Here is a 14659-nt window from a genome sequence, read left to right on the forward strand (position 1 = left end):
AATACATTCGCCAATTTCTTCTTTTAAGGTGTCCATTATGACTATGATATGACCTGCCTCTCAACTAGGGAGATTCCTTTCATCCAAGCTCCCTCTTAACTTTAGGAAGATTTCTTTCATCCAATCTCTCTTAACTTAGGGAGATTCCTCTTCTTTTCTACGTCATTGGAGAATCTTTCATTGCTTCCATTCTTCTTATCAAAGTTATCATGATCATCATTCACATAACTTTCTTCATCCTGCTTTTATTTTACGAGCATCTTCACCATCTTGAAGATTATGTACCTGCACAACTTAGATAGCAAGTACAACCAAATCTATAGAAGCATGAAGTTAACCATATCAAAATCATATAATAATGGAAGCATTCAACTTTAGACATTAAATACCCAAACTTAGTTACAAACAAGAGACATATACTTTTCAACTTCTTGCTAGGGTTTTTGTCATAAACCCTAGACTATATCATCAAGACTTTGAGCATTTCAAACATAACAACCTTCATTACATCTAGGGTTTCAATGTTTCTTCCAGAGGTATGACATACCCTACTACAAACCCTAGAAGCAATTTAAACAAATATAGTTCTACAATGCATCTAACAACTTTAGATCTCATATGTCAGACTTCTACTAGGATTTAGTGCAAGATCCTAGATTTCATACATGAGCTTTTAACAATGAAAACCAATCACAACTCAATTTAGAGTGTCAACATGACAAGCTTCCACTAGGGTTTGTTGTAAACCCTAGATTTTATTAATTTTCGACAACCACGATACAATTTCAAGTTTTATCAACCTTTCATAAATCCCAGATTATCACGTAGTCATCATATATCAAAGATTTTAATTTCTACTAAGGTTTAGTTACAAAACCCTAGAATTCACAAATACTATCATCCTAGAGAATCAAACTTTGACTAGGGCTTAGTTCCAAACCCTATGGCTCATGACCATCAATAATTAGGTCAACACATATATTTAGGACTTCATCACCATGCACAAGCATATCATAACATGTATTAGTCAAACTCAATGACACAAATATCAATAAAAGTTAAACATATAACAAACTTGATCAAACTAGGGTTTGATCGGACAAACACACATATACCAAGGATTTCATTTCTAGGACATTATAAGGGTCTTGCTTATACACCCTACCAGACCCTAATGATCTAGGGTTTCAATACTAAACATAGCAAACCTTAATTTATCAATACTTCAAAGGTTTGGGATTTCAGACATCACCATTCAACCCTAACAAGTTGGGGTTTTCATTAACATACCAAAACCCTAAACACGACATCATCAAAGCATCAAACATGTTCTTTACACTTCATGAATAACCCTAAGTAGGCTAGGGTTTCACACATTATCATCGACATACCCTTAAGTTAGGGTTTTACAGAGAACCTTTTTAGTGTTCCACAAGAATAATCAAAGATGTGAGGAAGGTAGATTTATCTAATGATGCATCACCCAATCAAGAATCTTTAAGATTCAAGAAAGCTAGACACAATGATGTTAGTAATAGTTTATCAAGAATGAATATGAAGAGAGCAAAAACTTGTAGTTCTAAACATACCTTTTGTTTCTTAACAAACCTTGTAATTCCAATGCTTTGTCTTGTGAGGTCTTCTTCCCCAAGTCCTTATCAAGTTTTCCTAAACCACGAAAATATGAATAGAAATATGATTAGTATTTAATGCAAGCAAAAGTAGATAAGTAAGGAAAACTAAAAATAAAAAAGGTAATAAGATACTTATCTTTGGAGGCTGGTGGGGGCTCCCTCCAAGCTTGAGGGAAACCTATAACCTTATAAAAACAAATCAAAAATGTTTTTTGTTTAAAAAATATGTTAAACCTACAAATACTAGAAATCAAACAATGAAATAACTAAGGCTTAGATCAAAGGACTTAGTAGTGTAAGTCCCTTATATCCAGTTCTTCGGGCTTATTCTTCTTTGGAGATCCTTCTTCAACAACATTGGCTTGGTCTTTGTTTCTTTTCTTGTTCTTCGGATTGTCAGGACAATCACTTCCATAATGACCCATTTTGTGACATTGGTAGCATTCTATCATAGACATATCGACATTCCTTCTTGGTCCTCTTGACTTCTTGTGAGAAGCGGAGTATGCATTTGAAACCTTTTCTTATTCATTGTTGGATACTAATGAGATTCTCATTTCTTCTTGGGTGCAAGCATTCCATAATTGCTCGAAGGTAGGAGCTTCTTTCCAACTGTTGAGACTTGAAGCAAAAGAACTCCAAGTAGGTGGCAATCCCAATAATGCAGTAATTACTAGTTCCTTTTTTGGTACAATTTCATCTATGGCTTGAAGTTCATCTCGAATTCTAGATATCCTTATAGAGAAGGAAGCCACAATGTCACCTTTTGTCATTTTTGTAGTCCTTAATTCATTCTTCAAACTTGCTACTTGACCAATGTTCTTGATAGTGAACAATTTTGATAAGGCTTCATACATTTATTGAGCATGGTCTATATTGGAAATTTATGGGACAAGATTGTCCTTTATGCTTTCTACCATTAGTGTCATAGCCAATATTTCTGACTCTCTAAACTTTACTTTGTCTGCATCACTGGATTCTTTGGTTGTTTTCTTCACCTTTTCTTTGACTAAATCCAAGAGCTTGTTCTTTTCAAGAATGAGGTCAATTCTCTTCTTCCATGCCCTGAAATTTGATGCTCCTTCCAATTTGTTCTCAGTATTTATTGTATTAGACATTGTCCTTGAAGATAGTGAGCTTCTTCCCTTATAAGAGCTTCTTATATGATCCCTTGATCAATCCTTTAGACTCCTAGTAGATTCGCAAAATTGCGTTTTTCCTTCTTCACCTTAGCTCTGAAACCATGTTAGAAAATCAGAAAGATAGAAGGATTTTCTTATATAGATAATTACTTGTGATTCTTTTATCTTTTAGTTCATCAAGCAATTAACAAACAATAGCACAAGGACAACATATGTAGGCGGATAGCCAGGGAAAAACCCATATCTAGGGGAAAACCCAGTCAACAATTATTCCTTCAATAGTTTCTCGAGATAATCCAAGACTCTTGACCTAGACAAAGACTTCCTCCACACCAAGTCAACCCTCAATCCTTCTTGCAGATGATAACCCTTCAAAAGTAACTTCGACCTAGCAACATCAACTTGTAGTAGCAACTTCGACCCAACAACTGGCAGCAACAACTTCAACTAGACAAAGAAAAACTTTGATCTCCCTAGATACTCCTCCTAAGTGAGAGATAGATGGTCCAAAATTTCGATCTTGATGTCTTCTTTCTTCTCTCCAAACTTTGCCCCCTTTTCCATCCTTCTTCCAGCCCTTTTCCAACTTCACACTTCCCAACTTCTAGCTTCAGGATATCGAACTATGTGAGAGAGAGTGAATTGCTCCAAATGAATTCGAACTGCCTTGTATATATAGCCTTTCAGTGAGGTCGAATTACCCTTCTTGAGGTCAACTTGGTGTGGAGGTGACAAAATTCATTTTTGGCTGAAAAATAATTCTTTTTACATGATTCAAAAGCCCAAGAAGGGTCTCTTTTAATGGACAACGAAGTTAATGACTCCGAATAAATCCTAGAAGTCCTCAATGGGGACTTTGACCTAAAACAAGATGACCCAAGCATGAAACCCATGCTTTAATAAATCATAATAATAATAATAAAATATTTTCTTCATTCTTTTGATAAGTACATTTCATTGTGACTCAAATACATTTATGAAGACCGAACCTAGTTACATATTTCAATAGGGGGAAACACGATATATTTCTTTTGTTTGCTAAGTTGTATGAGTCCTGAGATGACTACATGCTTAACCTTTGGCTTGAGAAACCGCAACCTTGGGGGCATCTAAGCCATCAAAATCATTAGGGGATCGCACTCAGCCTGGGCCACACTAACAGTTAACATGGCTAGATTTATGCCCACGGAGTTTCGAACCAGTGATCTTCACATCACAGAGTGCCTTAATAGTACACCCCATCACTGTCTATTCTATGCCCTGTGGGCAAGGGGGAAACACAATGTATTAAAAATGCGATACATATATATATATATATTCTTGCAATATAAAGTGTTGTTATTTAATACAATATATTTAAAGTTTTGTCACACACACACATATATATATTCTTGCAATATAAAGTGTTGTTATTTAATACAATATATTTAAAGTTTTGTCTCACACACACACACATATATGTACATATTTAACAAAACTTTAAATATAGAAATATATTATATTAAATAAGAAAGCTCTGTATATATTCTTGCAATATAAAGTGTTGTTATAATATATATATATATATATATATAACAACGCTTTATAAAGTGTTGTTATTTAATATCTATGTAGCAACACTTTATATTGATAAATAACACTTTATATTGCAAGAAAATAAGAATGATACACATAAATGGCATTTTTAGAATTAGACCCATGTCTATATTAATTCTCCTGGATGATTACATGATGAAAAATCCCTTAACTTGGTGGTCTTGACTAATGCCAATCCCATAACCCCATACATGATAGAATCCAGTGGAAATGCTACAGTCGTACCAACTCTGAAATCTTGAAAACTGTTAAGCCTGTTGAATTCTGAATGGGATATGAAATTCTACTCTCCATATGACGTCCAATAAGGTTGGAACCACCTTAAAACATTCTGAAACAATTAATAGTAATGTTAAAAATTTAAATAAAAGGATAGAAAAGGTAAAGATAAATTTAATATTACCATAAATTTACAAGGTGATAAACTCCTCAAAGCTCAATCCCCTATCTCTGTTTTGTCTTAAAGGGTCATTGGCATGGACAGGGTGATATTTGCCATGGGTACCATGCCCCTCTTTCAGGCACTTTTGTGGGCTTGAAAACTTCCAAAAAGTGCCCAAAACATCACTAGAAATGGCCAAAACAGCTTGGAAACACCGCTGGCCATACAGTACGGCATTTCTAGGTTTGAAATACGTTACAGTATGTCCAACGTATATTTGACCTCTGATCTTTGCCACCTCAAATTAAACAAAAACATCAGCCCCATATTCACCAAACTATAACAGTAAAGTGGAGTTATTAAATTTGAATAACTTGAAGTTCTCCATTCAGTCCCTTCTCAAATACAATGATAATGTTTTTAAGCTCCTTGATTCTAAATCACACTAGGTCTAATGTCCCAAAATTGTTTTCAGTTTTGTAAATCTGATTTCTCATTTCTGTTAATTTTATATTGAAACTCTGCAACTACTTAGATGAATAACTGAAAACAAGGCAACAAAAAGCTGAAGCCAAATTTACTTTCATCAAGATATAGAGTTTCTTAACAAATTATAAGGAGCAGAAAATAATCGAGAGATAAAAGCACAATCACACAAATTGACATGTTTGTTTACCCAGGAAACCCAAAGGGGAAAACCTGCTTTCTTTGTTGTGGTATTTTGTTGATTATTCTTGAGAAAATAGATCTATTACAAAACAATCTGTGTCTGAGAAAGCATTCTGCTTCTTCTTACTAATCTCGGCTCTCGATCTCTGCTGAAGATAGTCTTGACTTGCCCTGCCTCTTGCCTGATCCCATCTCTATTTCCTTGCACACTGGAGCCCCTATTTCCTTGGGCAAATCTTGGCTCTTATTTCCTAGAGCAAGTCTCCTAAATCCTTGTGCACAATTGATGCTCAATTCTGCGCTCTCCACAATCAAAGAATTGATCTCACAAACTTGTGTAATGAAGTATGCCTTTATCCTCCTCTTTATAGACCCAATTCGAGCATGCAATGAAGGCCAGTTCAATTTTAGAAGTCGAGTTGTGATTGCGAGTTAACTGAGAGTCCTATTGGTTCTCTCTCCCATCAGCACTTGGAGTCTTAACTCGTTCTCTCTCCAATCAACACTGAGGACTAACCCATTCTCACTGAACTTGTAACTGCCACCTCGTCTTGTAGTCAAACTGAAGAAGACTCCACGTAACTGAAGCTCTAACACTATGCATGCTATCTTGATGATCATTCCAGTAAACTGGAAATAAACTTCATTCTAACTGAAGTCTAACTCATGAACTCGCACTCATGCTAGAGAAAGGCAAATCAAGGTCTTCATTGGCTAAGGCACAAGCCAGAAGACCTTCACTTGCCACATTTACAACAATTTCCTCATTTTATTGGTATCTTCCTATGCCTTGGATATTTTCATGGTTGTCATCCCTTGTTTTATGCCTTTATCGTTGTATCCACACCTACAAGTCCTTATTCAGCTGAGAATTATATCTTCTGCTGTGTAATGCCTAGTTCTTTATTTTACCATGCTGTCGTTTGCTTGTACAGTCTTTACCCCAATTTTTTTGATGGCCATTGGACAAGACTGGTTGAATTCCACAACAAGTTTTACGGTGAAATTCAGGGAAAAATCCCCTGAATAGAAAACAATGGTGTCTTAGACACTTGTTACGGCTCTTTGGGAAAATTCATTTCTTATCAAACTTGCTGCATCAACCTCTAAATATTGTCAACAAATATTCAGACAAAATGTTAAGATCTACTAAAACACTGGAACTGGTAATTAATGGCAGAATTGGTTTGTAAAATAACATAGCAAAATTGCAGTAAAAGCTCAATTGAATGCAAGTTGGCTATTAATGAAGGGTTAAATAAAAGACGTCTACTGCAGCATGTCCATGCTGCCAGACATGCCGATAAATTATAATCTCCTATAGTTACCAAGCTAGATGAATGAACCAAAGGTCTTATCCACAACAACAGTTACAACAGATAAAAATTGTGGGCACTGACAGGAGAAATCGTTGATCATACCATAAGTAAAGTTTGTACATGCTACTAGTCTAGTAGGGAACAATCTGTTCTACCTTCAACAATGATTGCAGCAATGTTTGGCCATAAGTAAAGTTTGTACATGCTACTAGTCTAGTAGGGAACAATCTGTTCTACCTTCAACAATGATTGCAGCAATGTTTGGCTGCCGCGCAACAAAAGCCATATAAAGTGCCTCCTATCAATCATTTTTCAAGATGGTGGACATCAAGATCTAGCACAATTGTTATATAATATAAACACATGCTAAAGTTTGATTTGTTTGCAATATGTATGAGAGCGTAGAGTTATGCTCAATAGAATTGTGATGCCAGCTAGTCTCAAAAGAGAGAAATTAATACTTAAAAAAGAAGAAGGGGTGGTTCCAACTACTTTAATTTAATGAATAAAATAATTGCATTAAAAATAAACTCCGTCCCCCATTCTCACATTGTCGAACTGAAACATCAAGTGTGATGGTAGATTAGAGAACACAGGAAATAACACCCTTTATCTGCATGTTGTAGGAAGTAGAAAAAAGAGCTATGTACCCATGATAAGATTGCAATCTACGGCCATCCAAATTAGTCTCGTCCAATATTATGTCATAAAATTGTTATGTGCAGAGGATAACCAATTGAAACTTTTATAGTGTATACTTGAAGGATGGTACAGCCTAAGAGGTTGGGGCCTTTTATGAGGGCCAGTATTTGAATGGTATGCCATCACATTTCTTTCCCAATTTCTTCTTCTAAGGTGTGGTTCCAAACTTGCAATGTTAAAGCTATATTGGTGTCAAAAATATTGAATTTCAGACACTTTTTGGTTTTCCCTCATTATTGATTATTTCATAGTTTTGATTCCTCTCCTCTTTTAAGTGTGATGCAAATTGTGCCATTTAAAGATCTGTCTATTTTTATTTTACATTCTTCTCAATGCTGTTAGTTTTCATTTTATTCACATATCCTGTCAATTTTTTTAGTGTAATTACATAAGGTGCTCTATGCACTTCAATATTTCTGCATTTAAATTCCTTTTGGGTTTCTAGCTCGTTTTCTTTTTCGTTTGTCTTACAAATTTTATTTTCAAACTATAGCCGTTTGACTTCGGTATTGTTTTTAGTTCATCCTTCCATATGAAACCTTCATCGTGTTCATTTAATTGCTGGTCCTTTGATTTGCAGAACCCAGGCTTTGATTTCTCCCAGGCTGAGTTTACAGGTATCTGCCCTGACCCTAAGACATTTATGGGGGGCATAAAACATTGAGTTTAAATGTCTTCTGCTAATAGCTTGTATTTGTGTGTTAAAGAAGTGTCCGAACCAATTGTAAGCACTACTACTCGTTGATGTCTCATTTGGGTAACTTGGGATATCCTACAAAAACAAGAACGATATTTTTTGTTACAAAGAAGTAACATGGATTATGCTGAAATATGATATTGTGTTAAGTTTATTAATTCATGGTACAGCGTTTTCTGTAATTTATGTATCACATGTGAGTAAAATTTCTTGTTCGGGAACATGAACAGTATTATATGTGTTCCACAGATGGTTTTATATCTAGTTTTTGTTAATTTTATCCATTCACTGGAGCTGGAAACACTGTAACTTTTATCTTAAAAAGATTTCTACAGGTTTTAACTCTCAAGTCACGAGAAGCAATATTTTACAAATAAATTGTAAGTGTTGAATTGAGGCTTTTGTGATCCATATTAAGTTTATGAGAGATTTTTCGGCATAAATCACAAGATATTTCATTTGTCGACGCGTTTCGAACCAGCGAGTGTGGTTCATCGTCAGGACAAGTTGAATGAGCAGATCAGGCTTTTCATGTTAAATAGATAGAGCAGAGACCCCAACGGCTGAATTCCTTGACCAGGTAATGGCTATATAGATAACGGCTAGATTTGGTATGACCATTATTTAATTAAAAAATAACTTAGGTTAGTTAAATTCTTATTAAAACAAGAGTAAATGGATCCTTAAAATGGATGTTTAACTATAATTTTTTTTAATTTTTTGAAGCATCATGGAAACCCGTGTACATTCAAAATCGAAGTCGTCATAAAGTTATGGAAGGTATGACTCCTGAAGCAGCCTTCTCTAAAAGGAACCCAAAGGTCAGACACATGAGAATCTTTGGTTGTCCTGTATATATTCATGTTTTTAAAGATAAAAGGAACAAGCTTGAGCCTTCAGGAAAGAAAGGCATATTTGTTGGATATAACGAATGTTCAAAGGTGTATAGAATATTCATTCCAAAGCAACGACAGATTGAGGTCAAACGAGATGTCACCTTCGATGAGAAAGTGGCATATTGGAGGTCTAAGGAAGTCTCTGTAGATTCCTTGGATGAAGTAAAGCAGGGGCATTCAAGTTCTACAAAATGTATCGGAAGGCCAAAAGGGCGTCAAGATCCAGCAGAAGCAGTTATAGTTCCAGAGACCAACATGGCTTAGATCCACATTGAAAAAGGCAAAAGGACATGTAGCGCTTAATGGCACATCCAAAGAGGTGAATGAAGAGTACCAATCAATCATGAAGAATGATGTTTGGGAAATTGTGCCAAGGCCTGAAGGAAAGTCAGTGGTGACTTCCAAGTGGATATACAAGATTAAACATACTGTAGATGGGAGTATTGACAAATACAAGGCATGATTCGTGGCTAGAGGATTCTCCTAGAAAGAGGGAGAAGACTATGATGAGACTTTTGCTCCAGTTGCCAGGTACACCTCCATTAGATCCATCATCTCACTTGCTGCTTCTATGGGATGGGAACTGCACCAGATGGATGTAAACATTGCTTTCCTCAATGGCGGGACTGAGGAAGAGGTGTACATAGAGCAACCTCAAGGATTTGAGGTATATGGAAAGGAGTCTCATGTTTGTAGGCTGAAAAAGGCCTTATGTTGACTCAAGCAAGCTCCAAGAGCTTGTTATGCTCGTATTGACAACTATCTTACGAGATTGGGATTTACCAAAAGTGAAGCTGATCTAAGAATTTACTTTAAGGTTGTGAAGAATGCACTTGTTGTTATGCTCTTAACCTGCAAAACGATACCCAAATACAGAATATGCGAAGAGAAGATACCCAGAACACAGAACAACAATGATTTTATTATTCAGAGAGTAATGTTCACTTGCCTCTTCAAGGGGGCAACCTCCGATAGAGCAGAGCTCGATTACAAAATAAGACACGATGCTCCTCGCAGGGAGTCTCTATCCTTTATATATGACTCATACATGCAATACCACAGACCAATACCATGGGTTTTATTAATACCATCTATCTAATACTACGGCCCATTTGCAACTAACTGTGGTCCCGTCATTAATTGCAGATTAACCACTTACAATTATTAATATGGGCTTTATTGACTCTTGACTATGACGTGATCCCATTACATAAATAAGGGGGCTAGGGTGGGACCCTAACATGCCCTCCCCCTTAAGACTAGCCTTGTCCTCAAGGCTGAAGCTGCGGAAACTGCTGAAGAATAGTGGCTGGTTCCCAAGTTGCATCTTCCAGAGAGGTGTCTTTCCATTTGACGAGGACTTCCTTAATCATGCGGTCGCGCAGTTGCTTGTCTCGTGTGTCTAGGACCTGTTCGGGTTGAAGCCAGATGGACCCTTCTTCGTCCAATTCAGGTAGACTGGTCTGAATTCTGCAATTGTTCCCAATCACTTTCTTGAGGCATGAGACATGGAAAACTGGATGGATTTTTGCAGTAGGTGGCAAGGCCAACTTGTAAGCCACTTCTCCAATGCGCTGAAGTACTTGATATGGTCCGTAGAATTTGGGAGATAGTTTCTGACACCCCTTGTCTTTGAGTGATGTTTGCTTATATGGTTGTAGCCGTAAAAAGACCTGATCCCCTTCTTGAAATTGGCGCTCTGAGCGATGCTGGTCTACCTGTTGCTTCATGCGGTTCTGAGCTTGATGAAGATTCTCTCGAAGATGGGCGAGCATGGTTGCGTGGTGTTGTAGGAGTTGATCCACTGCTTGTACTTTTGAGCACCCCTTGAGATACGAAGTAGGTGAAGGTGGGAGTTGACCATATACTGCTTCATAGGGAGTCATTTTGGTGGTGGCATGATAGTTGGTGTTATACCACCATTCAGCCAAAGGTAACCACTGTACCCAAAGGTGTTGCTTTTCTGAAGTGAAACACCTAAGGTAGGTTTCTAGACATTTGTTGACGGCTTCGGTTTGACCATTTGTTTGCGGATGATAGGAAGTACTGAGTTTTAGTTGAGTGCCTTGTATCCTGAAGAGTTCTTGCCAAAAATTACTGGTGAAGATCGGGTCGCGGTCGGACACAATAGAAGTGGGCATGCCATGCAATTTGAAGATCTGATCCATGAAAGATTGAGCGACTAAAGTTGGTGTAAACGGGTGGGGTAGGGCGCAGAAATGAGCATACTTCGACAGTCGGTCCACAACCACCATGATGACTGACTTGTTCCCTGACTTTGGAAGACCTGTAATGAAATCCATAGAAACCTTCGTCCAAATTGATGCCGGAATGGGCAATGGTTGTAATGTGCCTGGTGTGTTGACGGTTTCCCCTTTGTGGCGTTGACAGACATTGCATTCTGCTACGAAAGTAAGGATGTCCTTTTTCATGCCTGTCCAAAAAATTGATCTTCTGGTGCGAGCATACGTTTTCTGAAAGCCCGAATGTCCTGCAATGGGAGATGAGTGCAATTCTGCCAAAATGCGACTTTTGAGGGTGGATGTTGGTGATAGTACGACTCTGTCCTTGTAGCGAAGAATATCATCTTGCCACGAGTAGCCCTTGGTGGAATTTGGATCTACCTGCAATTGAGAAATGAGTTGGGAGAGCCCGGGGTGTGAAAACCATTCCCTGCGAGCCTCTTCAATCCATTCTGGAATGGGGAGGGAAATTGCTAGCAGAGTACTTTCCTCCTCAAATTGGCGAGATAATGCATCTGCTACACTCTTGTCTTTCCCTTTCTTGTAAATGATCTCATAATCATATCCTAGCATTTTGGCGAGCCATTTATTTTGTTGTGGGGAGGATAGGCGTTGCTCCAAAAAATATTTGAGACTGTGATGATCTGTGCGGATTTGGAAACGTCGCCCCAATAAGTAAGGTCGCCAGGTCTCGGCTGCATGTAAGATGGCCATCATTTCCTTCTCGTAGGTAGATTGGCCCAGATTCCTCCCACTTAGTTGTTGGGTTGTGAAGGCCAAAGGTCGCCCTTCCTGCATTAAGACCGCCCCAATACCTGTACCCGAAGCATCACATTCAATGACAAAAGATTTGGTGAAGTCAGGTAGTGCTAAGACTGGAGTGGAACACATGGCATTTTTTAGAGCTGTAAAGGCCTGTTGTGCTTCCTCATTCCAGAAGAATGAATTTTTCATTAGGAGTTGGGTGAGGGGCTTCGCTATGCGACCATAGTTGCGAACAAATTTACGATAATAGCCTGTGAGACCCAAAAATCCACTCAAGCTCTTCAAGGTCTTAGGTTGAGGCCATTCCTGCATTGCCTGGATCTTTTTGGGGTCCACCTTGACACCTTCACGCCCCACAATGTGGCCCAAATACTCTACTTCTGCCATGCCAAACGAACACCTGGACATCTTGACAAATAATTTATGCTTGCGGAGCAGTTGCAAGAGTAGATCTACATGCTGAAGATGTGCGGCCCAAGTGCAACTATAGATGAGGATGTCATCGAAGAAGACAAGGACAAATTTCCTGAGATATGGTTTGAGAATGTGGTTCATAAGGCTCTGAAAAGTAGAGGGGGTATTACAAAGACCAAATGGCATGACCAGGAATTCATAACGGCCTTCATGAGTTCTGAAAGTAGTCTTGGGAATGTCGACTTCCTTCATGCGAATTTGGTGGTAGCCTGAGCGAAGATCCAGCTTAGTGAAGAATAAGCCCCATTGAGTTCATCCAGCAAATCGTCAACCACCAGAATGGGAAATTTATCTTTGACTGTCAACTTATTGAGGGCCCTGAAGTCGGGCACATCCGCCACTCCCCATCTTTCTTGAGCACCATGACCACTGGGGATGAATAAGGACTAATGCTGGGACGAATGACACCTGCTTCCAAAAGTTCCTTGATTATTTTTTCTATTTCATTCTTTTGGGTGAACGAATATTTGTATGGGCACACATTTGGGGGTTGGGCCCCTGGAACCAAGGTGATGCTATGATCATGTTCCCCTTGCGAGGGTGGAAGCTCATGAGGCTTGTCAAAGACCGGCAGATGGTTATTTAAAATCTGTTGCATCTCAGGATGAATTGGCAGAGGCTTGGTTTCGACTGCCTGGATGGCATTAAATTGAGCTACAACTCCATGATTGCCCTTTTTTAACAATTTTTCCATCCTATGCGAGCTGATGATAGAGGGGGCTCCCGCCTGGAGTCCACGGAGGGTATGTGTGTAGTTGTTCTGCTTAAAACTCATATATAACTCCTGGAAATCCATTGTGATTGGCCCAAGAGTGCGGAGCCATTCAGCGCCGAGGACAATGTCACAACCCCCCATGTGTATGGCAAACATGTGGGTTTTCAACTGATAATCCCCCATTTGAAGTTTGACATTTTCACAGCGGCCTTCACATTTCATTGTGCTTCCATCCGCAATTTGAACTTGGAAGTTAGAAACTGCTCGTACAAAACAATGCACTGCTTCTGCGACTTTTTGATGGATGGAATTATGTGTACTTCCACTATCAATCAAGACTACTACTGGGCGATGTTTAATAAAACCTATGATTTTGAGAGTTTGAGGGGAAGAAATCCCTGCCAAAGCATGCAACGAAATAACTGGTTCGTCAGAGACATTGTCCTTTTGGTTGTCTTCTTCTAGCAGCTCATGTTCCTCAAGTGGTGGATCTTCCTCTGTTGAGCTGTAGTCAGTGGCATCAATTTGAAAACATTTGGGCTCCTTGCATTTATGACCTGGGGAGTATTTTTCATCACAGTAGTAACATAGGCCTTGCTTTCTTCTTTTGGCCATTTCCGCAGGTGACATCTTTTGGACCTTAAGTGTTTGAGTCGTGTTGTGAGCCTATCGGGGGCGACCTTTAGCGGAGAAATTTGGGCGACTGTATTGGGCTGCTAATGCACGTTCCACGTTATGAGCTACCTTGCAAGCCTCCGTCCATGTGGGAGGGTGGTGCAGTAGGACTTGGGATTTGATAGCTTCTTTAAGACCGCTGATAAAACATTCCGTGTAGAACACATTTGAGAGACCCCGAGTGCGGAAGGCTAAGGCTTCAAAAGCTGTAATATATTCATCCACTGTACCAGTCTGTCGGAGCTTAGTAAGACGACCCAAAAAAGAAGATTCCTGGTCAAAGCGGTCTTGAAGAGCTTTTGTGAATTTGGGCCAAGTCCTAAAAGGTCCATTGCAACGTTGATGCCATTCCCACCATTGCCACCTTTCATTGTCCAAGTACATGCTCCCCACCATAAGCTGAGTCTCATCATCTAAGATGTGATTCAGAGTGAAATACTGCTCCATTTGGGCTATCCATGCCGACGGGTGAGAACCGTCAAATTTATGCATATCCAACTTGGGAGGTCGCTGACGGGGTTGTTGGTGGGTGTGCCAGACGTGAGGAGAGTGGCTAGACTCACCCTCATTGTGTCCATTGCCATTATACACGTCCTCGTGGGCTTGCTCCTTGCCCTTCTGGATCATGCCCTCGACCAGGTTACTTAGTCGGTTAAGCTGAACGTGGACGGTTTGCATGGATTCTTCAAGTTTGTCCATCCTTTCATTGGCCATCGCTTGAGCTCTAGTTTCTACCATACACCAACATGA

The 14659-nt window shown here is 38.9% G+C and overlaps 1 protein-coding gene across 1 annotated transcript in view; it reads left to right on the forward strand.

Moving 5' to 3' along the window:
- Positions 1 to 8323, forward strand: part of LOC149152857 (uncharacterized) — a 42003-nt gene extending 33680 nt beyond the window's left edge. The window contains exon 5 of the mRNA XM_089439967.1: positions 8025 to 8323. Coding sequence (XP_089296093.1) covers positions 8025 to 8108 — 84 coding nt within the window. The 3' untranslated portion in view covers positions 8109 to 8323. The remainder of the gene's footprint in view (positions 1 to 8024) is intronic.
- Positions 8324 to 14659: the final 6336 nt, after the last annotated feature.

This window comes from Pinus tabuliformis, chromosome 9 (genome assembly GCF_031772625.1).
Source record: "Pinus tabuliformis cultivar Carrire ecotype Pingquan chromosome 9, CPIR1, whole genome shotgun sequence".
NCBI classification, from domain to species: domain Eukaryota; kingdom Viridiplantae; phylum Streptophyta; class Pinopsida; order Pinales; family Pinaceae; genus Pinus; species Pinus tabuliformis.